Source organism: Orycteropus afer, unplaced genomic scaffold, assembly GCF_000298275.1.
Source record: "Orycteropus afer afer isolate SDZICR_OR568_19922 unplaced genomic scaffold, OryAfe1.0 scaffold00292, whole genome shotgun sequence".
In the NCBI taxonomy this organism is placed as follows: domain Eukaryota; kingdom Metazoa; phylum Chordata; class Mammalia; order Tubulidentata; family Orycteropodidae; genus Orycteropus; species Orycteropus afer.
In genome coordinates, this window is record NW_006921879.1 from 1,776,651 (window position 1) to 1,792,480 (window position 15,830).

The following is a 15,830-nucleotide window of genomic DNA, read 5'->3' on the forward strand; positions in this document are numbered from 1 at the left end:
TGTCTCATGACATTAACTGCAATTTCCCACAATGGAACGGCTCCCCTCTCACTTCCTCCCCATAGTTATCTCTTCCCTGTGTCCTTACCTCCTAGGTACTCCTGCCCCCCTACCTCCCCACCTCCCCACCCCCACCATCCAGCTGTCTCCCTGTGCATACACAGTCCTTCCATCTCCTATGATTGATCTCTCCAAGGAGTGTATCTACCTAATGTAAATGTTCAGCTCATATGCTTGTCTTTTGTTTGTCTGGAAGCCACAGGAGCGGGTTCAATTTGAAAGCTGAAGGGCAGCTGGGGGCCATAGTGTCAGTGGTTCTACCAGGCTATATTAGACCAGCAAACCTGGTCTCCTTTTTTTTTTTTTTCACATTCGTATTTTTGCTTTTTATGGCTCAAAGGCAAAATTTCTACTGAAATTTGTTGCTGCCATTGGGTTCAAGCCTATATTCTTTTTATGGGGCTGGTTTTGTCACAGCATCTCCATGCCCCTAAGGATTCATAGCTCCAAGTGGGAGGAGATACAGTTCAATGGGTTGAGAATTCATTCAGGGTAATTGCTAAAGATTCCTACTGACCTTTTCCCTCAGAGAAGATTTTTTTCCTCAGCTGTCTGGGTGAACAGACTTGGGAGAAGTGGGAAGGAGAAGAGAGGATGCCCCAGAAGGTTCAGCATTGTTCCACAGTGAACCAGCAGGGGAGCAAGTCTGAGAGGCAACTCTGAGGCTCTGAGGGAAGTCTCCTGTAGAGCACTAGTAAGAAACATCCAGCCTGTAGCAGCATTAAGGAGGGCTAATGTGTCCCCGTAGGAAGGGATGCCACCAATAGAACCTCTAAATATGGGCACAGTGGGATCCCAGCAAAGCAGTAACTTGGGGAGGATGTGTTCTACCCAAAACACAATCTGTCTGTTAAAGTTGTTCCATAATCTATAAAAACCAAAACCAAACCCACTGCTGTGGAGTCGGACCCAACTCATAGCGACCCCTGCTTGGGTTTCCAAGGCAGTATCACTACAAAAGTAGATTGCCCAACTGTCCTTCCGAGGAGTGGCTGGTGGGTTTGAACCGCCAGCCTTCTGGTTAGCAGTCAAATGCCTTAGGCACTACACCACCGGAGCTCCTTCCATGATCTGTGGAGCACTGATTTAACCTCAAGTCTTTTTTTTTTTTTTTCCCAACAAGTGAAAAAGACAAGTTTACACCATGATGTAGTTTCAGTCACTACAAATATCTTAGAGCTTGATCATGGCACACATCTCATAAAATAAAATGCTGTGCTGAAGTTCACCCAGTGCTCCTGAACTTTGGTCATATTTCAGCACTTGTAGGAAGTGCCACTGCACTCACATAACATAATAATAATACCCAACCTACAGCAACAACATGTATTAAGTACTTATTTATGTTACGTAATTTTCTAAGCATTTTACTCATTTCAATTTGGTACAGTGAAGTGGTGGAGTCAGGAATTGAACCCTAAGTCTGGCTTCAAATCAGAACTCTTGCATTTAACCCTAGACTACATTGCTGGGCAAACCAACTGTTTGCTCAATAGATAGTTGATCCCTGAGCCAGGACTTCCAGACTTTCACAGGTGTGCATGTACGTAGCCATACTACTGACCAGTGTGCCCAAAACTTGCTTGATCCTAGGAATTACCAGGACACTTGCAAAAGATATAGATTCCCAGGCCCCAGCCACAATCTACTCACAATCAAGCAAGTTTGAGAAATACTAATATAGTGGATTGAGAACCACCTGCCCTGAGTTTCAGGAAACAGGTTTTTGTCCTGACCAAGCCTCTTAGACTTTGGACTATGTCATTTCTCAGTACCTCAGTTGCTCTGTTGTCTGCCCCTCCCTCTCCCATTGGAATGTTATAAGAATCCATGAAAAATGTCCCTCTCATAAAGGAAATCCGCTTAAACAACAGATTATGTATAATATGCTCATGCAATGATACCCATGTACTTATAGGTATGTCAGGGTATGTTAACTAACATATTTTTTTTATTGCTTGGCCTTCCTTGAAGCACAACCCTAAGCCCCTGATCCAGGTCATCATCAGATCCCCCAGAATCTACCCCAGGTGACTAGGATGCACACCCCAAACCAGGCTGCATTCTGACCGACATTATCTCTCTCCCTCTGGGAGCTCTGATCTGCTCTCAGCTCTGCCCAACAATGAGAAACTTTTTTCTCTTCTCCCTCAGGGGAACCTTCACGTTTATCCAATTCATTCTTTTGCAACCCTACTCTCCAGAAAGAAAAGGGGGGAAAATCCCACCCCTAAGAGACGGTCTTCAGGTCTGAGGACGTTACTTAGCAACGGCACAAAGACCAGTGAGCAAAGGGGGACCTGGGGAGAAAACTCTTGGGTGGGGAGACACAGCCAGTTTGAAAACTCCATTTCATCCAGAGAAAAACAAGGAAAACACAAACAGAATCAATCGCTACAAAAGCTGAGTGGGCTTCTCCCCAGCACAGGTCATCTCCTTACCCCTCACATATCAACTCCTTCAAGCCCCCAATGACCAAGTTCCCCCTCCCCTGGTTTCGCCCATGGCCTGGGTGCCCTCCCCTTGCCCTGGCCTGACCCACACAGGCTTGGACTCAGGCCCCCCCCCTCAGGCACCCACCGTTCTCAGACGCGCTGGGACCTTCGCAGTCCGAGATTAACTGTTGGGGTTTCCGCTGCTTTCGCCGAGACATTCCCGGGCAGAGAGAGGTGGGAGAGGGAGGGGCAACGCTCACTTAGTCTTAACCGGGGTGACTTGCCCCGGTCTCCCCCTTGGGTCTGAAGCCAACTGAGGCTTTCCCCCCAGTGCAAATCACTGTGAAGCAGAGATGGTCTCCTTTCCCAGAGACAGACAGACTCGGACTCCCTGTCCCTGACTCTCTCTCTTTCTCTCTCAATCTCTGCAAGTCTTTAAAGGGGAGACGCCCCCTTTTTTTTCTTCAGCTTCTTCCCTACGCTTCTGCAGCTCCCATTGTAAAAGCAAAAATCCTAATCTTTCCGCACACTCTTTTCTTTTGTACTGCAGAGGAAAGGATTTAACCCTCTCCTCCCTGCCAGGGCTCCGGGCCTCTCCCTGTCTACTCGGAGACCTTCCTTTGCTCGCTTGTCTAACTCTTCTGCCAAGATCTTCGCAGCGCTTTTTTTTGGTTCTTTTCATGAATCTGTGCCACCTCTCCTGACCCCCGTTTGATAATGTGACTGCTACTGAGGTACAAGCTGAGATAACAAGTTTTTGGTATATTTCGATCATGAGGTCAAGAAGGCAACTACCTCCAGTTGAAAATGAGGATATGAAAGTTTGGCAAAAAGATTGCGGGAATATGGATAGTCATTCTAATAACCTAATATATGTATGACTCTTTATAATTTATACCATATTTTTATGCACATGGTATATTTTGAGAATTGCAAGTCTGAGATAAGCATAGCAGATTTCACTGTTCCCATTTAAAGATGAACCCATGTATAGATGAACCAAAACTAGGTGAGGTTAGGTAACCTATCCAAGGCTGCACAGCTATGACGTAACGAGAGACAGGCCTGGAATGGAGGCATGCTGATAGTAGTCTAGCATTCTTTTCTCTGTATTGCTAAAGGTACAATATGTCATCAGATTGGCAGCATTAAAAAAAAAAAAGTGATTGATCTAAAGGAATCTCATTTAAAATAGGAACGGGACTGTGGGTTTTCTAGCTTCCTGGCTGTCTACCTGTCCAGCTCCTAGGGTTGAAGGAATTCCTCTGAGAAGATAAAGTAAATGAGTGTCATTGTGCTCCAGGGAGGAAGTCACAAAAAGACATTTGCAGTTCAACATAAAAGAACTTTCTAATAGTGTGATAGACTCTTTAGTGAATTTGTGATCTCTCTGTAATATGTTCATACAGAGGCTGAAAACCATTGTTAAGGATTCTGTGAAAAGGTTTCTTTGTGGAAAAGAAATTGAACCTTTAAGAATTCTTCCATCTCTAAAATATATCATTTATCAACCAACCAGATCTTTCCTGCTCAAACTGCACATTTAAGGGTGATTCATTGATTATGTTTAACTTCTGGCTGTGCTGTTCATACTTGAATTTGAGTAATTCTGTGGTGGTGGCATAGAATATTGCAGATGGGCCCTATTCTTCAGCTACAATGTCTGAGTTCCCTTCTATTAACCCTATTTACATTTTACTCTTCTGTCCAAGATAAGAGAATATATAAAATATCTTTAGTTGGGGAAGTGGAAATTATTTTCTCCTTTGGAGTTTAGTGATATAAATTTATTTGATGGCTAATGAAACAAAGCAAAGTTCATTCATACGATTAAGTGCAGTTTCGAAGTTCTCTTCATTTCTTCCCTTACATAAGCCTAGGCTAGTTTAGCAATAATTAGAAAGGGGAGAGGGAGACAACAGATAGTAGTTGATTTACTGGTGATAAATGAGGCAGGTACCCACATCTGCAGAATTATGGGAAGCGCTCTGATCTTCGCTTTGGAGTTCACTGAATCTTCATTATTTTCCTAGTCTTTTGAGGTCAGGACCCTGGGTGGCCCTCTCTCGTTCCACTCTTGGAATTCTTGCTGCTGACATTGTCTCATTCATCCCAGTAACTTCTCTGTGGCATACAGGTGCAGTTATAAGTAGGCAATTGTAAGAGAATTGGGAACATTCAGGCCAGGAAAGTTTATCGTTCTTCAGTGGAATAGCCTGGGTCCTGTCATGCTCCCATCTCACTGTTTTCATCATTTACCTTCCTTTTTGAGGAAAATAAAGGAAGAAGAAACCTAGCTTTCTGCTTCTCTCAGGAGTCTATGAAATCTCCACGGGCAAATTTGGGAGTCCACATTGATCTGTTTCCTGGGTCTTGGTTGTACTTCGTCTTTTCCTATTTTTTTCTCCCTCCTTCTTGCTGCCCTTATTGTGAAAGGAAGGGCTCTTTCCCCTCCTCTCCTTTCTTCCGCCCTTGCCCGTTTACCATTTTTTTTTCCTTTTACCTCTCCACTGTGGCCTCTTGACCTCCCCACAGAGTTACAAAAGTAAAATCCTTGAAGAGATGCTGCTGTGAGAATGTTAATGAGCCTGCCCCACAAAGGGGCAAAGACTTTACTTCACTGAGTTGGAAAAAAGCCCCTTTGAAAAGGGGTTTCTGTGTGTGGTGAAGTGGAGAGGGGAGGGGAAGGAGAGAGAGGGAGGGAAGGGAGAGAAGAAGGGAGAGAGAGAGAAAGGGAGAGAATGAAAGAAAGAGAGAGGGAGAGACTTAATACTAGATGAAATATTAAAACAACACTTTTCTTTCTTCAATTGGTGATCTAATTTTTTTGGAAATGTTCTATGGTCTTTTGACCTTGTAGAACTAAGCGTTTATATTCCCCAAGAAGCTGAAGAGGCACTCCAGGGCATTGGAGATAATAAAGAAACAGGAAAAAGGGACTTATCCTGGCACCCCACCCCCAGTTCCTTCCTGCCTGTGGAAGCCTGAGTGGGTTCAGGGGGCATATTCTGGATGGAGAGAGCTGGCGATGAAGATGAAGATTTTCTTCTGTCTTTGTGGTTTCTTCTTTTGACATTTAAAATTTATCAACATTTTCTATTTCCGCTTCCCTATTGTCCATTGGCCCAATAATTTCTCTTGCTTTGGAAATAGGTTAAAGTACTATTGAGGTATTACATCATGGACTCGATTGTTAAACCAGATCACTTGAACACAATCTCTGTATCCTTCATTCGTGTGTACAGGTTGTCTCTGGACTAGTTAAAATAGATGTTAAAGTACATTGGTGACAAAATTAAGTCCTTGAAAAGCAAATGTTGTTCCTTTGTAAAGAAATGAGACACAATATTTGAATCTCAGAGAGTTTAGTACAAATTGTTTTGTGATGTCAGCACACCACCACTGTTAAAGAAGCCCTGAACTGTGAGGAACAAAGAGAAGGTGATTGGAGTGAGATCCCTGGAAGAGAAAGGCTGAAGAGCCAGTCCGGAATGCCAATTCCCAGAACCCCATACTCTCCCTTGGAATGGTATTTCCCAAACCCACTGGTTCACAGTAATGACATAAGGAATTTATCTGGAATTCACATTCCTGGGCTTCACCCCAGACCTACTTAATTGGAATCTCAGGGAGCAGGGGGTAGGGTATGGGGTTGGGACCTAAGATTAAAAAAATATATATATATCTTAAATCTGTCTTTTGCGGAGTCAAGTTTGAGACAATTGCGCTTGACCTGTAGTTTCCAAACCCTGGGGTCTAGATTCCTAGGAGGCTGCAGTGTTGTTGCAAGGGAATGAATCTCTGTACCCAAGAACCAAGCTCTGTCTATTGACCAAATCAACAACATGTCTCTCAAATGTATATACTACTGCTTGCCAAATGTTTATTGGTGTTGTTGAGATTAATACAGTTTTAAGTCATTTAAAAGTATTTCTATATGCATGCATAGTGGTTTTCATCCTGAAAGTACAATTACAGTCATGTGGGGATCCAGGAAACTTTTTGGCATTTCATTCAACACCTCTTCTCTCAATGCTCTGCTCTTAGTCTTCCTCTTTTTCTGGTTTGTTTGTAGAAGAGCAGTTCTTGTGGAGGCATGTCCTCTATCCTCAGAAAAGTAAGAATCCTATGAGGAATTTGAAGCAAGGGAACCGAACCAGGAATCTAGAAACACGTGTAATGTTTCCATTGATAACAGTAATCATAGCTGCAGTGCATTCTGTCCCAGGTCCTTGGAATATATGATCTCATTTAATCCTAAAACAACTTTGCAAAGGAAGCTTTTTATAACCTCCACCTTAGACACGTTGTTATGTGCCTTCAAGTCCATTCCAACTCACAGTGAGACCCTACACATGTGGAACACCACAATTTACAAATGAGGAAATGGAAGCTTAGAGAGGCAAAGTAGCTTTCTTGTTCAAAGTCTCATAGCTGATAAATGACAGGGTTGAAATTTACCCCAGCAACGCCCGATTGGACAGCCTACGGTTTTTACTACCGTTTGACATTTGGTTGCCATCCTGCTGATATCTGCCTCTGTTATGCGCCTCAATTTCTGGCTGCAAACTTGGAGCGTGACTTAAATTTTCAACTTTTAAAGAAAATTTCAAGACTTACAAGAAAATATCTACAACAAATATGGTTTTTATAATTGCTTATAGCACAACATGTTGTCTTGCTAGCACTAGGGGAGTAAGGCAAAAAAGAGAAAAATGCCCTTTGCAAAACTTTGCTAAACAAGAAAGCATTGGCAAACAATCCCTAGTCTTATTAGATGATTTCCGCCTGGCCTCATTCAGGTGGCAGTTGCCATGGTGTTTTAGGGAAAGAGGGGGGAGAAGATCAAGGAGGGTCATTCAGACTGGGTCTTGTCTGGTGTTTCTTTTCATAGTTCATTCTGGAAAGGAAGGCAGGAATTTAAACATTCATATGAGGGAGGATAGAACTTACTCTTTTTGCTTTTCTTCATTTCTCCATGTTGTGCATGTCAAATACAGGGGAAATTGACTTTGTGAAGAGAGTAAGGCAGTGGAACAGGAAAGGGAGGTGGTGGGGGAAGGGCCCTGAGCTTAGGAGCCAGTGGGAGAAGACTGGGTGGTGTGTGTGTGTGTGTGTGTGTGTGTATTTTCCAGGGAGAAATTTTAGGAACAATTTGTTAAAGTACTGAGGTTGGCCATTTGAAAGAAAACAATTGTTCTACAAGATTGGGGTCAGGTAGAAATGTGGGGTTGGGGTATGATGAGAAAGGAAAACAAACAAAAAAGCAATAAAGAAAAACAGAGCATTAAGGAAGGAAAACAAATCAGAGAGATGGGGAAAAAGAGTTAAGTTGCATAGGCAAATTTTTGGAGGAAAAGGAACATATGGATTGACATATGTGGAAAACATGAAAAATAAAAGCTTGTCATGGAAAAGTGGTCAGAGGCTTTATGAGGAACCTTTAAGAAGAGGAGAGGTGGACTCCAGTGCAATGGAGCTAGAAGAGACTTTAGGAAACCTCTCCAAATTTCTCACTTTTTCCAATGGACCTGGAGAAGTTAATCAAACCCACCAAACCCACTGCCTTTGACTGATTTCTATTCATAGTGACCCGGTAGGACAAAGTAGAACTGCCCCATAGGGTTCCCAAGGCTGTAAATTTTTATAGACTGCTTCATCTTTCTCCTGCGGAGCAGCTGGTGGGTTTAAACCACCGATCTTTTGGTTAGCAGCCAATCCCTTAACCACTGTGCTTCAGTGAGGTTAAGTGATCCTTTAAAAGATTATCCAGAACCAGATTTTATCTCAGGGAATTGCTCTTTCCCTACCATGGAACTGGGGAAGAAATAGGGCAAGAATGAGTGAGACGCTAAGCATGAGTCAATTTTTAAAAGATAGATCTTATTTTCTACATCCTGTCTAAACATGACTTTTTTTTTTTTTTCCTTGAGGAGACCACTGGGAATTTAGGAGCTCATTCCATTCTCTTAGCTTTATACTTTAAATGATTTTAGTCAGATAATAATCCATTCTTCATTTTAGAGACTATACCCAGGAAAGTGATCCCTCAGTGACTAATTTAAGTACTGAGAAAATTCTTGATGTTGTCTAATTGATTGCTAATTACATTTCAAGTGTAAATCCTGTGAATTTGCCCTTACTCAACTTGCTGCCATCGAGTCGGACTGACTCATAGTGACCCCTCCTTGGTTTTCCAAGGTGGTATCACTACGGAAGTAGATTGCCCACCTTCCTTCTGAGGAGTGGCTGGGGGGTTTGAACCACCAGTAGAATTTATTCGTTTATTCAACAAATATATTTTGAGGACCTATTCTGTGCTACATACCATAATGGGAACTAAGACAGATGCTGTCTTGTTGATGATCATGCAGCTGTTTTGTGTCATAGGTGCTGATTTATCTCCCTGGCCAGACTGGAGCAGAAGATAAACTCTGTCTCCCTTCTTATTCCTCATAGTGCCCAGCATGCAGACACAGCAGCTATGTGTGATCTCATCAGACATCTCAGTTTGGGGGCCTCGGCTAAGAAAACTGGGTGGTTGGTTACTTAAGAGGGAAGATGATAGGCAGTAAGGGCATGGCTCTCTCAGCCAGTGCCAAAAATACCTTGTGTTCATGTAACAATCTACCTCACCCTTCCCTACCCAGGTTCCTATCTTGGCCCACATCTTAACCCCACCCTAAACATGAAAAAATTCATTTATATATTTGACTTACATTTAGTCCTATGCTGGGTAACTGTTCATATATATGTATGTTTATATATATAATGTTTTCCTTGCTTTCCAAAAAATAGTATTGACTTTCTGTTTGTAGCTATATAAGCTCAGTGAGTAGATCTTGGATTCAGACTAGTTTAAATTCTGATTCTTCCACTTACTGATGTGTGATCTTAGGCAAAAATACTAAGCTTCCTTAATTTCCTCATCTGGGAACAAGGAGAATAATAATATTTATAGATTACCAATTATAATAATATTTACAGATTACCAATTATATCCTGGGAGCTCTAGTGGCATAGTGACTGCTCACAGGTAGGGCGTATACCTGGCATTTTTACTGCCAGCCACAGGGCTGGCAGTTCAAACCCACTAGCCACTCCTCAGAAGGAAGACTGGACAATCTACTTCTGTAGAGATATCACCTTGGAAACCCAAGGAGGGGTTGCCATGAGTCGGAAACGACTCGAAGGTCGCTTTTTTTTTTAATTTTATGCTAGGTGTTTTTCTAAGTACTTTAAATGTGTTATGTCATTTATTTTCTTAGACCTATAAAGGCAAGCATTATTTTAATACTTATTTTTATAGAAACTGAAAGTACATAGGTTTGTTTTCAGAATTAAATGAGATAATTAGTGCTGGATTTGGGCATATATAGTAAGCACTCAATAAATGACAGCCATTATTTGTTCAGTTTGTGGTTTGTCATGACCACTAGCTCTTTCTCAGTTACATGTAGGCATAACCATTCATGGGCATTTGTTATTTGTGATTATTCTCATGTGAGAAACCAGATGTATGCCCTACCTGTGAGCAAGAACATGATGCTTTTTAGGTGACATCAGCAGGCAATCCATGAAGGCAGGCAGTGACAATGTAGAAATTGCTCTAGGCAGTGAAAGTGGTATCAGAAGGTTCTATTGGAAGAAGATGGGAAGGACTGCCTGGTAGTAATTATGGGCAGCTCATGGGGAAGGGGAGGAGGGGAGACTCAAAGGATGAGTGGAGATCAGTGGATTTGGGAGCAGAATTTACAGGTAATGGGGAGGGATTTAATGACCAAATTATACGTCTATGAAGTTTACATCTTTCTTTGCCCCATCTGGTTTAACTACCTCTCCTCCCATCTCTTGGTCAGAAGATGAATGTTTTCAGGATTAGTGTGTGTTTACAAAAATTGGAGGGAGATCTGAAAGAAAAGGGAGGATAAAGGGTGCCTGTCCCTCAAGGGGAGGAGCCCTGGTGGCACAGTGGTTAAGTTCTTGGCTGCTAACCAAAAGGTCAGCAGTTTGAACCCACCAGCTACTCCATGGGAGAAAGATGTGGCAGTCGACTTCTGTAAAGATTTACAACCTTGGAAATCCTATGGGGGCAGTTCTGTCCCATAGGATTGTTAGGTAAGAATTGGAATCAACTGGATGACAATGTTTTTTTTTTTCATTCTCCCAAGAGGAGTTATTCTTTCCATCACTTACTATCACCTCTACTCTCCAAACTTACACCACCCTTTCACACACAGCATTTTTAAGCTGCTTATCTTTATAGGGTCACCCTGAAATCCCGGTATGAACTTTCCTTTCTTGAAATGGAAGAAGAGATAGACACTATTTTCTCTCACAAAGGTATCTGAACCATAGCCTTAGAAAATCAACTCAATAAAATCACATTATATAATTTAAAACCTTAGGACAACTACTAAAAAGTGTCCTACTCATTATGTTGTGTTGTTGTTGTTATGTGCCATTGAGTCAGCCCTGACTCATAGCGACCCCTCCTTGGGTTGCCAAGGCAGGATCACTATGGCAGTAGATTGCCCAGTCTTCCTTCCGAGGAGTGGCTGGTGGGTTTGAACCGCCAGCCTTCTGGTTAGCAGTCAAGTGCCTTAGGCACTATGCTACCAGAGCTCCTCTACTCATTATAGTATATGAAATCTCTTCTAAATTTAAGATCTATTTAAAAAGAGAACCTTAAAAATATATATATACATTGTGGTAAACTGTGGTCAATGTCATGAGACAAAGTGTATACGAACTGCTGTATGGAAAGTGAATTTGCTTTGTAAATCTTCACCCAAATCACAATTATACAAAGTCATAACCTGGCCATTCTTTAATTCTTTAGTATCCACTGAGTATCCAATCCATGCCAGTGAGGCATGATGTATGTGAACATAACTTTATGTCCTTTCTACACTCCAGGGGTTTATATTGAATGTCCACTTGATAAATAGAACTCACATGACACATGCTTGCATTTTTCAACCTGGGCTCTAGTCAGACTCTTTAATTTTCCAGTTAAATCACCTTGAGAAATCATCTTTACCTCTCCAGACCTCAGTTTCCCTGTCTGCAGATGATTTCCTCACCTGGCTTTAACACTCTGTGCCTTTATATGTGAACATCTGCATCAATTAACAAAATTTGTCTGTTGCAACAATTTCTACATGGTGTAAATCTTTGGGGGGTAGTTTCTAAAGGCAGTAATTAGGTGCAAAAGTCACCTGAAGTTGAAAATCCCTGAAGGAGTACACCTCTAAGTCCAGCAGAGACACACTGCTCAGATGTTGGAACAAATTATTATTATTTTTTTTTAGATTGTGATTTGGGTGAAAGTTTACAGAGCACATTTGTTTTCCATTCAACAGTTCATACACATTTTGTTTCATGGCTTTGATTGCAATCCTCATAATGTAACAACTCTCTTCCCACTATCTCCCTATATTTACCTTTTCCCTGTGTCCTTCTTTCCTATGCATTCTTGCCCTCTAAGCTATCTCCCTGTGCATAATGCTGCCCTTCAATCTCCTCTGGTTCATTGTTCAAAGAAGTGTACCTACCTGGAGTAAATGTTCACCTTATATGCCTGTCTATTTAGCTGGAAGCCGGTGAGTAAGTTCAATTCCAGGCTCGAAGGATGACTAGGGAGCATAGTCTCAGGGGTTTCTCCAGTCTCTATCAGACCACTAAGCCTTTTTTTTTCTTTTTAATGATTTTGAGTTTTGCTTTTCTCCCACATTATCCAGGATCTCCTGTAGTGATCCCTTTCTGAGTGGTTGACAGTAGTAGCTGGGCACCATCTAGTTCTTCTGGTCTCAGGGTCATGTAGGCTGAGGTTCTCATGGTCCACTAGTCTCTTGGACAAATAGTTTTCATGCACCTTTGATTTTCTTCATTCTTCTTTGCTCCAGAGGAGGAGAGACCAAGCTGTTGTGTCTTAGGTAGCTGCTTCAAACTTTAAAAAGCCCAGTTGCTACTCACCAAAGTAGGATGTAGGACATTTTTGTGTAAAATGATAATTTCTTTAACTGAGCATTGGATGATGTAGGTGGCCTCCATTTAGGAAGCAGGTCAAATAAAAAATATTTGTTTCTCAACACAGAATCACACTCATGCTTATGTTAGAGAGAGGCAAGGGAACCAAACCGAGGCTCTGTGCTCATTGAATGTGGTTATCTGAATTCTTTGCATTGTGTTTCTCTTTTTTTGCAGATGTCATTAGAGTTAAATTTGCATAATAAAATTTAATTTTAATTAAATTAAGATATTGAAGTCTACCAACTGTCCTCAGGCCTGCTAATCAAGCTAACTTCCAGAAGTAAGTCCTGTCAAAAACACAGGGGCATAGAAGTTCATAATTCTGCATCCTCAGATGGAAGAATGATGTCAGAATTTAACCCCAAGCTTAGGCCAGAGAAAGCCTTTCCTTCTTTTGGGACCTAAGCACCAAGCTAGATCTCCAGTTAGGTACAACCTTAATAAATATTTCTCAAGTGCATTCCAGATTTCACTCACTGGATCTGCATTTACATAGCAAGAAGAATTAAAAAAAACACAATTTCTCAACATAGAATCACACTCATGTTCATATTATTAACTGAATAGGAGAAGTAATGATACTGAGGCTACAAAGATAAGTAAGAAAGGGACAGTGCCTCTTCCTGAGAAGAGCAGTAATATTAAACAAATATGCACAATATAAACAAACAAACAAATAAAAACACCAAATCTTTTGCTGTGAAGCTGATTTTGACTCATGGCAACTTCATGTGTTTCAGAATAGGACTGCCTTCCATGGGATTTTGATAGCTGTGATCTTTTGGAAATAGATTGCCTGGTCTTTCTTCCCAGGTGCCTCTGGCTAGGTTCAGACCACCAACCTTAAAGGTCAGTAGTCAAGTGCTTAACCATTTTCACTACCCAGGGACTCCTAATATACATTGTGAAAAGCTGCCATAGAAACATGGGTAAAATTGCATGGAAGAAAGAAGGGGGACTTGACTGCCAGTGACTGGGTGGGCTGAGGAAGACCTTTCAGAGAGAAAGTTGCGTGTAAGATGGATCCCATGGATGATGCAGTTCAGCTGTACAGAGAAACCAGAAAGGCATTCCAAGCCAGGGAAACTCAGGTATGAAAACATAGTGGCATGAAAGAGAATGGGGTGCACATGGCCACCAAGAATTTTTCTGTAACCAAAGAATAGGAGGGAACTAAGAGGAAAGAAAATTTGAAAGGAAGGTTGGGGCTATATTGTGAAACTATGATATTGTTGTTCTGTGCCATCGAGTTGGACCTGACTCATCGAGTTGGACCTGACTCATAGCGACCCCTCCTTGGGTTGCTGAGGCAGTATTACTACGGAAATAGATTGCCCAACCTTCCTTTCAAGGAGTAGCTGGTGGGTTTAAACCGCCAGCCTTCTGGTTAGCAGTCAAGTGCCTTAGGCACTACGCTACCAGAGCTCCTATGCTACCAGAGTTGTGAAACTATATAATATGCTAAAAAATTGGAACTAGATGAGGAGACCTTGGAAGTTTTGCAGGGAAAGATCAAAACTGCATTTCGAAGGTTAGCTATTGAAAGAGTGGAAGATGGATTAAAATTGAGAAGAGACAGAAAGGATGGACATTATATAAGAAATCTAGGCATAAGATGTTGAAGACCTGACCTAAGAGGAAATGAACTAGAGTGAACATATCCAGAGATTATTGGATGGGGAGGAGTTGCGATTGGTCTAATATTCATAAGCAAAGGCAATGAAGTATGCATCTTTACTTTCCCCCTTTACCCCCAATCCCTTCACCTGTCACTTCTTGAAGGAAAGATTTGTTATAGGAGATGAAAACAGTATAGCCGGTAATGTTAATAACCACTGTTAATGGGCTACTTTTTTGCCACAAGCTCTATGTGAAGCTCTTTACTTACATTATACTGTGAAGTAGACATTATCATTCACACTTTGTTAGGATGGTACGGGCCTGGGCAGTGTTTCTTTCTGTTGTACATAGAGTTGCTATGAGTTGGAACCGACTCTATGTCAGCTAACATCAAACCTGTGAGGAAACTGAGGTTTAGAAGGTTAGTAACTTGTTAAAGATCAGGCATGCATGAATTATGGAACGGAAGGTCAAACACATTTATTTTATAACAAAGTTTGTAGTCTAAAGACAATGTGGATTCTGGGGTGTGATTTTTTGGTTTAAATTGCCTTCACCACTTATCAACTGCATACTTGGCCTTGGGCATTTTGCTTAACTTCTCTAAGGCTCCATTTTCTCATTTGCAAAATGAGGATGACAATAGCACCTACAACACCGAATTGTGGTGGAAATTGAACGAAACTCAGTAAAGCAATTGCTTCCTGGTGAAGCATTTAAGCTCAGTACATTTGAGAGCTAATATTATGATACTGTCCTCCTTAAGTAGAAAGAGGTGAGTGTTATGAGAGGTGCAGTCCAAGTGTGTTCATGGTCAGAGGGAGGAAAGGCAGTCTCAATTAGAGGGTGGCAGAGTGGGTAGATTAAAGGGGTTCATGAAAAATTCACTTCAATTGGGTTTTGAAAATAAAGTAGGACTTGAATATTTAGACTCCAAACTTTAGGGCAGAAGGTTCTATGAGGAAGGCAGAAAGGAGCTTGTTGCCTGTGGAAGGTGCAGTGGCATCACTAGACTGATGAGGAGTTGTGGACCGCATCAGTTGACACTATCAGAGGGAGTGACACCAAAATGACCATCTATAAAATTTTTGTTCAATATTCAGCAAAAATTTATTATTTTTTATAAAAATATTCCTGTAGTTAGTTATAACAACAAAAACATTTATTGTAAGCCCAGCTACATGTGTCAATATACCTACAAGGCTAAAACTCTGTGTTAATTTGCTTTTCGAACCTCTAATACATTTCAGAGGAGCTCTGGTGGTGCAGTGGTTAAGGCATTTGGCTGCTAACCAAAAAAAAGTTTGGCAGTTTGAACCTATCAGCCACTCTATAGGAGAAAGGTGAGGCAATCTGCTTCCATAAAGATTTACAGCTTTGGAAACCCAATGCATCAGTTCTACTCTGTCCTATAGGGTCTGTATGAGTCAGAATTGACTAGATGGCACTGGGTAATACATTTCAGTCAGAGCTGTTGTTATTACCCAATTACAATGACTCTTTGACTCATGTGATTCCATCTGCATGTGCTGCAAGCAAATGCTGTTGTTTTTGTTGCTGTTGGTGTTTTTATAGGAGCTCTGGTGGCATAGTGCCCAAAGCATTTGACTGCTAACCAGAAGGCTGGCGGTTCAAACACACCAGCCACTCCTCAGAAGGAAGGTTGGGCAATCTACTTCT

At 41.6% G+C, this 15,830-nt stretch overlaps 1 protein-coding gene across 1 annotated transcript in view; it reads right to left on the reverse strand.

Moving 5' to 3' along the window:
• The window catches only part of SALL2 (spalt like transcription factor 2), a 13,896-nt gene extending 11,183 nt beyond the window's left edge, over positions 1 to 2,713 (reverse strand). Inside the window, exon 1 of the mRNA XM_007951155.2 lies at positions 2,641 to 2,713. Within this exon, the coding sequence (XP_007949346.1) occupies positions 2,641 to 2,713 (73 nt within the window). The remainder of the gene's footprint in view (positions 1 to 2,640) is intronic.
• Between the last annotated feature and the right edge of the window lie 13,117 nt (positions 2,714 to 15,830).